General features: G+C 42.0%; 1 protein-coding gene across 1 annotated transcript; it reads right to left on the reverse strand.

Annotated features, from left to right (window-relative positions):
- Positions 1-8,524: 8,524 nt before the first annotated feature.
- LOC127772944 (uncharacterized) lies at positions 8,525-9,618 on the reverse strand. The gene has a single exon (XM_052298946.1). The coding sequence runs from the start codon at positions 9,555-9,557 to the stop codon at positions 8,796-8,798; it is 762 nt and encodes a 253-aa protein (XP_052154906.1). The 5' UTR covers positions 9,558-9,618; the 3' UTR covers positions 8,525-8,795.

Genomic DNA, 9,618 nt, shown 5'->3' on the forward strand with positions numbered 1-9,618 from the left:
CGTTGGAATCCAACGGCCGAAAGTGGGGCCGGTTGGGCCCACCAGGGGTTCTGGTTCGGCCGAACCGGCCAGGCAATGGTTCCCTGCCACTTTTGGCAGGGTAACGGCTAGTTGGTCCCACATGTCGTTTCTGACCGTTGTGGGTACCCTATAAAAGCTAGCCGGACAAGAGAGGGAATTCCATCCCATTTCAACACATTTTCATTCCCTCTCCAAAGTTTGCACTTAAGTTCATTCAAGCTTTGATAGTTTCCCTCAAATTCAAACACTTAGTTGCATATATACAAGTTGCTTCGGTGAAAATAACTGGCGGGTGAAATTCTTGTCATTCCTAACCCCCGCCGAGTTAGTCCGTTCTTGCTCCATTGTGCAGAATGAGGAGGCGATATGACGAGCCTAGTACTTGTTGATCAGCAGATGTCTTGATGGAAGACGCCGAAGCTAAGCGACGACTCCTGCACGACACCGACCTCGACCTTGTCAGTGATCGGGAGAGACAATCCTACTACATGCTGAGTGACCGGGAGTATGCTCACACGTGAGAATACTCTCCAGAGCTGCTGAAAAAGATAGGTATGGATGTTGAATTTCGTTCTATTTGGAAAGCTGTTGGTTGGCAGAGATTTGCTGTGGTAGATGAGCCTGGTTCTCGTTTGCTTACTTTGCAATTTCTGTTCACTTTGAAAGAAATAGAAGATGGTATTTCCTTTCGTTTTTTCTGTGAGGAGTTTACACTTACATGGAAAGGCTTAAGTACACTTCTTGGTTTTCACGATTCCTGTAAAATTGATCTCCAGAAAGGAATTTCTAGGTTCGAGAAAAATAGGTTTTGGGAAGATATTTCTGGTGCTCCAATTTGCAAGAAACCTAGAACGAATGATATCCATAATTCTACAATTAGGCTCATGCACAAATGGATTGCTATGACTCTGTTTCCTAGAGGTATCTTAGACCCATTAGGGGGGATGAATTGATTATCATGTTTGCCATGGTTACAAAGATCAAAATTGCTTCTGTGAAATGTATGATAAGGCAATGGTTAGAAAGTATAAAGTTGTCTGCTCCTGTTGAGTGCACTTCTCTGATTACTCGGATAGCAAAAGGGCTAGGGGTCGTTAGCGACCAAATTGCTTTTATCTCAGCCGCTCGTTCGTGTATTGATGAAGCTTATCTAGTGCAAGGGCATATTCTGAAACATGGAGTAGATGGATCTTTTTCCCTGGTTGTACAAATGAAATCCCATTGCCAAATGCGGGGTATCATTTGTACAACTGTCGTGAACTAACCATTCCCCTGCAGACCATAGAAGAATCTCGTGTAGGTGGAGCATACAGGGAGACGCGCAACATGACAAGAAATGAACAAGAAAGTTCATCATCCTCAACACCCGTGTAGATGTATGAGGTAGGTTGGGAGCCAATTGGGAATGCACCCGGATGGACCCAAGCTCCACACCACAACATCGGAGACTCGACCTGGGCGAGTGCCAGTGAGGACCGGTGGCGTGCGCCTCATGACATCCAATGGGGGGACAACCAACCTTCCAGATCAAGTGGTGTGCCTCCATCTCCAAGTGAATGGCGCTCAAGTTCCTCTCGTTGGGACTTGGGTGAAATCACAAGGAGAATGGACACTATTGATATGCGGACGAGAGAGATCCAGTACAACCACACGGAACACACATCTCAAACACAAGGATGGCAACAATCTGCTGATGAGCAATTCACCAACTTCAACAACATGATGCAGCAACAACACGATGACCTTCAAGCGTACTTCCGTTTTTAGGGGTTCAATCCTTATCAAGGACCCTAAGTGAAAGCCAAGCTTGGGGAGAGATATCTCTTCCCCCCACTGAGGTAACTTGTATCACATTGCATATTTTCCTTTTCAATTGCATATTTGCTTTCCAATTGCATCTTATAAAAATGAAAACAACATAAAAATTTGCAAAATAGAAAATACCAAAAAGATAGGATAGGTTTGAGTCATTCTAGGTAAGACAAGCTAGTTATCTCTGTTTTATATCTCTGAAATGATGAATAGTTGCTCTCTCAAACGTCAAATATAAGTAGCCAACAATTATCCAGAAACCTGAGGTAAATGAGCTGCACTTACTGATCTAAGTCTAAGTTGTTGCGAGATATGAGATAGTAAATATGAGTTGCTATGATCCTGATACTAGTTTGACTTGAATTCCGGATGTTTTGTTTTTCAAAATGATAAAATTGAGAGTTCCTCATTTGATATGAATTCCTACCAGAGCCAAAAATGTGCCATCATGATTAAACCATATACATTTTGGTTACTTGTCATTCCATTGAACTCTGTCAAACTCTTGTGACTTGTGTAGATACTTCTCATGCTCTATGATCAAGATCATACACCCACATATATGCACATGCCAAACTCCTACACTGGGAGCTAAGCAATATTCCATTCCATTTCCATATGATCACCAAAATAAATTCTCCATGCTTTCATGTGCTTTCTCCTCTTAAGAAAAAAAATAATATATCCTTTTGAAAAAAAAGAAAAAAAAGGGAGGGTAAGGCATGGTTATGAAAAAAAATTAAAAATAAAGTTATGCTCCATCAAGCATGAGCATGATGTTGAAAAAAATATATATATAGCCATTCCCTCTCCTAATCAATAAAAAAAAGGATTATTTTTTGGAGAAGAAAGTAAGCACAAAGGAGAATCATTTTCTTTATTTTCCCTAATATACCACTTTCATCATACACCACACACACATTTTACATGATCTTGATCTTGTGTATGTTTAGTTATCTGCTTTAGTATAAGTTTTTGACTTAGTAATAAATGTGAATGCAAGTATGCCATGTTTGATCTCTACCGAGCCCTACATATCAAACCTTAGAGTAGGAATCAAAAAGGCAACAATTGGTGAGGAATTCATTTTGATACACTTGGAGAGACTGAGTGAATCATTTGAGGAACTTGGCTTTCTTTTGCAAAATCATTTGAAAACTTCCGGAATAAGAGTTGAATAAAGATTGGGTGATTGGTGCTCTAATTGCTGTTATGTCTTTCAACCGCTCAAGGCAAGAAAAAGCAGTGTCTTGTAGGAATCAGGGGTAAGGGTAAGCCACCGTGCCAAAGATTAATTAATCTGAGAGAGAGTACATATACCTAGCACCAGTATCTTTGAGATATGCAGCATAGTAGCAACTCCTGATTAACAACCAAGTCTTTGTTTCCTTTCGTCCTTCACTCGGCACGAGCAAAGGTTCAAGCTTGGGGGGTTTTTTGTTGACGGTCATTATCGATCAGTTTCGACAGTCAATATTACCAAAATAGAGGAGAACTAGTGATGCTTGCAATGCATAAATATGTTAGAATAGTAATATTCCACTAGTATTAGGTCTACTAACCTTTTGAAGAGAATAACAATAAAGTGGAGGAGAATCGACATCAACTCAGACGATAAATCAATCGGACGATGTCGAGAACCAGACTTATGTATGAATGGGCCAAGAACTAAGAATTGACACGACAAACTGGGCCAAAATTCACAAGTCTTCGGAGAAGAACAACAGAGGAGGCCGCCAGCCAAACCATGGGTTGGTTGGGCCGGCCCTAGGTTCGGCCAAACCAAGGGGTTCGGCCGAACCTCCCTTGCCTCCGTTGGATCCAGGTCTTGACTGCACGGTTGAGAGGAAGCCCCAATGACGGTTGGAGGGTATTACCGACCATTCCAACCGTCACAACCGTTATTGTTCAGCTATAAAAGGAGTTTCTCTTCTCACTTCACACACACACCTCAAGGAATAGCTCTCTCATTTCTCTCAATTTTAGTTTAGTAGTATCTAGCTGGTGGAATCGGAATAGAGTAGAAATCAAGAGTCCAGAAGCCTTCGGAAGATTTCGGGTATGGCTCTAGTAGCTTTTCTCTTCTCTTTTGTGAGCTTTGTACTTTTATTAGAATACTCTTATAAATACATTTATGGTATTGAAATACTTTTCGAGTATATGAGTACCTGCTTTACATTATGTTCATGTTACACTGATTATACGGCTAGCTTATCTAGGAGATGCTTTGGTACGGGTATAGTGTTTGCTTATGCAATTACTCTATGTCATGACGATGATATTAGAGTAGTATCTGGTAGTTTAGACGTGGTGTCTAGATTACGGGATATCATTATTTGGGGTTATATATTGGGAATGAGAGGTGGGCCGCTGATGGTGACAGCTTAATACGGGTATTCCTCCGAGCCGGTATATAATCCTAAGTTAATTCCCTAGGGAGGGTATTCCTCCGTATTTAGCCCGGTTGTATGGTCATGACGGGCTGTCGTAAGGAACTCGGCAGTCAGGGGTGGCTTCTCGAAGTACCAGGAGGGCATCGGATAGAGGGTTTTAGCTAGTATATCGGTTCACTAGAATGTATGTATGCTATGTATATTAGAAGTATAGGAATAGATTATCTTTCTCTTTTCTATCCACTTAGCTTAGATAATATATTATGAGAATGAACAGTTAATGTTTGTGTGTCACTCTACCCTTGGATTATCTTAACCCCTGTTTAGAGTATGATTATCACAAGTAATATATAAATTATTAGTCAAGTTTTCTCTACATGATCTTCCCACGTGATAAAATAAATACGATACCCTTGGAATACTCTTGGGTGAAATGCTACCATGGTATATTCGTGCGTTTGAGAATGAACTCTGTAACCATAATATAACAGAAGTATTTCTGCGTCATTGCTGGAAATTATATTTCTAGTAATGTCATTAAGAAATACCAACAAATATCAAGACCCATTTGAGCTACTGCACCAAACTGTTCGTCATTGATTGGGACAAGCGTTCTAGCACTATCTTGCTGAATAAATTTTGTTGTTCTTGCATCTTCTTGGGGCCAACATGGTCTAATAGCTGGAAGAACTTTAGAGATCATGAAAGATGTCTTAGTTTCTCTACCAACCTTAATAGTATTCCTCTTTCTCCATTAAGCTGCTCCTTTGTGCGGATTCCTATTAGTACATGAAGACTAACAAGAACCCGCACAAAGAAGCATCTGACAAAGAGGACACCTTGGTAACGGTCGAGTTAGCTTGTCCCATGCCAAGAGCCACATCGCAGCTCATCAGCTCACCAATTTCATTGCCTCACTTCCCTAGTAGTACTATTAGATTTAATTGGGTAATTGATCCATTTAAATCAATTAAATCAAATAAATTCCAAGACTCATTACGCTAGGAATTCATGTGTATTCATTCTCTTATGAGATATCAATGGGATGAGGAGTTTTGAGAATTAATCCATTTGATTAGGGAATTGGTAACTTATATCAATTACTCCTAATTGATGCATGGTTGATGGTTGTGTAGTGGAGGATGGTTCATGGCCCGTTGATGACAGTTAGTTGCTCTATTCCTCTTCCTATTCCATTGGTAACCTACATCAATTACTCCTAGTTGATGGTTGGTTGATGGTTGTGTAGTGGAGGATGGTTCATGGCTAATTGATGAGAATTAGTTACTCTATTTTTCTTCCTATTCCATGACTCTTACTTTTCATCTTCCATTCCTCATATAAAATGAGAATGGATTTGATCTGCCTAAGTAGAAGTGAGACACACTTTCATCCATTTCCAAGGCTATTGCTGCTACGGTAATCCCATCCTGACGAGTGTGTGCACACGCGTTGGGAGAGTAGGCCTCCGAAACCACGCACTACTGCGACGTTTGCACGGACGGGCGGGCGATCAGGTTTCTTGGGAGCGCAAGGCGCGACTACTCACTGTTCGTCAACGTCTACTTCGTCTTCACCAACATGTCGAACACTGGAGACAACGGCAACACTGGAGACAAGGAGAAGGAGGTTCCCGTCAACACCAACGGAGGCAATACTGCCTCAAACTCTAGCGGAGGACCATTCTTGGGGTCTAACCTTCTTACATTATTTCAATTAGAAGTTTTACTGTTCATCCGCAATGTCAACATTGCGTTATTATGTGATTGTTGATGCTTATTCTACGTTAAGCATGCTCATGTTGATTATATTCACCACTATCATTGGATCAAATTCCATTGTAAATATCATGTTTATTATCTTGTTATTTTGGATTAAAATATGCCGAAATATGACCAAATTTCCAACAAGTACAACACCATAGTGCACCATTTTCTAGGGCACAAAATCATTGAAGCAATCAACTATCAAGTCGTCGCCTTCATCATCCAAATCAGACCAGAACTCGTACTCATCCAAATCAAACCCATCCTGTGTATAGATTACATTATTGCCTTCTTCTAAAAAGTGGCCAGATTTACGATCAAACCACTTGCCTCAAAGCTATTGCCCGCACCTCCGGCTAGCAGGCCATATCCCCCCATGATGTGAGTGCACCATGCTACTGTTGCCACATATCACACCACCCTTCTCCACTTCCCAACAATCTTGAATCTCACCGACATTCTCCCCTCACAATCATGAATCCCACCACCCTTTTCCTCCACTTTTCCACAGTCTTGAATCCTATCACCCTTCTCCTCCACTCCCCCACATTCCTGGAACTTAGTCTTGGGCACAAACTCCTAGTCCGAGGAGAACTGGTCATCGTCGTACCCATCTTGTGTATTCAAAACAAAATTCTTGCCTTCTTCCAATAAGTGGTCGCGAGTACTACTTGTCTCAACGGTGTTGCTTACTGCATCTAGGAGGCACTTTGCAACCCACCGCCGTCATCACCGCCACAAGCCACCTACTTGCCTAAGCTGCCGCCACCAGAACCCAACCCTCCACTGCCTTCGTTGTTATCGCCGCCGCCACAACCCAACCCTCCGTCGCCGTCATCACCGCGGCCGCAACCCAACCCCCCACCGTCCCCGTAGGCTTGCTGTTGCTGTAGCCTCTAGGGCTTTCACCACTGCAACCCCTAGGGCCTCTGCCACTGTAGCCCCTAGGGTTTCCGCCACTGGTACCCATAGTGTTTTCACCACCGCCGCCCCTAGGGTTTTCGTCACCAGCGCCCAGAGGGTTTCCGCCACCGCCGTTGGACATGTTGTCGCACGCTGGATGTGGCTTGCTTGTGGGGAACTGGATGGGGGTTGGTGTGGCGTGGTGTTAGGTGGGAGAAGTTTCATGGAAGAAGAACAGAACATGATGGGGAAGAGGAGAAAACGAGAGAGGATAATGTAACGCTTGGAGGATACTGATACGGAGTTACTAGAGTAATAAGCACGCACACCTGGTTGACCAAGAGCTGCTTATATATGTCAATTAGTTTATAAACGACTAAAAAAATAATTTGCATGTAAAATTTTACATGTATACTTATGCTTAGCAACTTAAAACTAAATGAAAAAAGAAACAACGTTAAATATACTCTAAAATTAGCTTTAAAATTATGTTTCAAAATTTAAATTTTGGCAATAACTCATTTTTGTTGTATGGCAAAAATGATAAGGCTCAAGGCCTACAGGTGTCTTTTGGAACTCGCATTCTCGTTGTTTGCTCAATGGCTTTTAAGTGTTTTTTTTATTGTAGTCCATTTTCTAATTAATATTGGCTTCTAAAACCATGAATAATACAGATAAAAGTTTACCCATAATATTTTTTTTCGTTATTCACATCAAATAAGTCGTAGCTCAACCCAATCAGAGACTGGTAATTTTTTAAGGAATTTGTGAAAATAATTTATGTAGAAATTTAGTTTCCTGAATTCATATTGGACACGATCTGATAGCACATAGGTTCGTTTAATATTTTTTAGGAAAGGTAGTAGCAATTATTAGATCAGGGAAGCCAAATGTTGTTATAATACTGACAAATAATATTTCTTCTCACCAGCTGATAAAATTTTTCGAGGAAGTACCCCCTCCGTTCCTAAATATTTGGCGCCGTTGATTTTTTTAAACATGTTTGACTGTTCATCTCATTCAAAAATTGTTGTGAAATATGTAAAACTATATGTATATGTAAAAGTATATTTAATAATGAATCAAATGATAGGAAAAGAATTAATAATTACTTCAATGTTTTAAATAAGACGAATGGTCAAACATGTTTACAAAAGTTAACGGTGTCAAATATTTAGGGACGGAGGGAGTAGGAACTTGTATTAATTAACCAATATAGTGCGGATCAGTTCCAACGATAAGTTTACCAATGGAGGAATTTTACGGTTATTAAAAGACACCAAAATAATTGCGGTACCGCTCGTTGTCGCCTTAAGATAGTAAAATTACTAAAATTAATAGAGGTCAGGAGCTTGTTAACCGTGAACCTGCCGACTCGATCAAACCAGGTACAGATTGGATTGCGCTTGATGATTGTTTTACATATATAAGTAAGCCGTGCCATTAGCACTGTATTTACAAAGACTAATCGAAAATGTAATAGTAACTACGAACAATTTTGATAGTTCAGTGTTAGATAGTTACAATGTTACACCCTTTTCCAGATGGAACATTGTTAGGCAGACACAATATAATCTAGAATAAACAACAGGAGGGATAATTATAAAGGTAGTACTAGGCAGAAAAAAATGCACATCTATATATGTATTATTAGAAAAAAAATGGCATAGATATAGATACATAAGAAATAAGTGAATTACACCAGCTGGCGCAGTGGCACATCCGGAAAAAAACATGAAAGAATGAGGGAAAGAAAGCAAAGCATAAAGCTAGGTCGTCACTTATTTATTCCAGAAATGGCCAATGGCCATTTCCTAGTGCTCCGACCTCTAGCAAAATAATCTCATCAGTAGGTGAATCGTGCAGCAAGCAAGATGCCCTCGATCTCCATGGATCTCCATCATGGGTAGGCCGACGAAGGCGTTTCCTTCTTTGGGGCTGACTCGGGTTTTGGCTCGGGCTTAGTCTCTGGCTGTGGTTCTGCTTTTGCTTCCGGCTTGGATTCTGGTTCTGGTTTTGACTTTGAGTATGACTTTCGCTCTGGCTTCGGTTCAGCCTTTGACTTAGACTTTGGCTCTGTCTTTGGTTCTGGTTGCGATTCTGTCTTTGGTTCAGCCTGTGGGGTAGGCTCCGATTTAGGTTCATACTTGGGTTCAGACTTTGGCTCAGCCTTAGTCTCGTGATTTGGTTCTGACTGTGGCTCGGACTTGGGCTCTGATTTTGGTTTTGTGTATGGCTCGGACTTTGGCTTTGGCTCAGACTTAGGCTCCGACTTTGCTTCTGGTTGTGGCGTGGACTCTGCCTTTGGCTCTGGTTTTGATTGAGGCTCTGCCTTTGATTCGGGCTTAGACTCCGAGTAAGTTGCCGGCTTCGACTCCGGCTGCGACGCAGACATTGCCTCTGGCTCCGGCTTGGGCTCAGCTTTTGGCCCAGGCTTTGCCTGCGAGTAAGAATCCGACTTCGGCTCCTGCTGCGACGTAGGCTTTGCCTCTGGCTCCGACGACTTCTCATACGCAGCACGGCCTCGCCTGCTGAGGAAACGGGCGCCATGCCCTAGTCCCCAACCGCTCGCCGCCCCTTCATCAGCAAAGGCTCCAATCGCCGCCACCACCACTCCAAGGAGGAGCACAGCGACGGCAGGGCAAGGAGAGCTCCTCGCCATGGCTGGCAAAGCTAGCTAAGTTGCTTTGCTACCCCGCCCTCCCTCCCCCTCTCTCTCTCTC

This window comes from Oryza glaberrima, chromosome 5, assembly GCF_000147395.1.
Source record: "Oryza glaberrima chromosome 5, OglaRS2, whole genome shotgun sequence".
Taxonomy (NCBI): Eukaryota; Viridiplantae; Streptophyta; class Magnoliopsida; order Poales; family Poaceae; genus Oryza; species Oryza glaberrima.

Bases quoted from the DNA above. Each gene is read 5' to 3' on its own strand.
- LOC127772944 (XM_052298946.1), bottom strand. From the start codon at position 9,557: ATGGCGAGGAGCTCTCCTTGCCCTGCCGTCGCTGTGCTCCTCCTTGGA.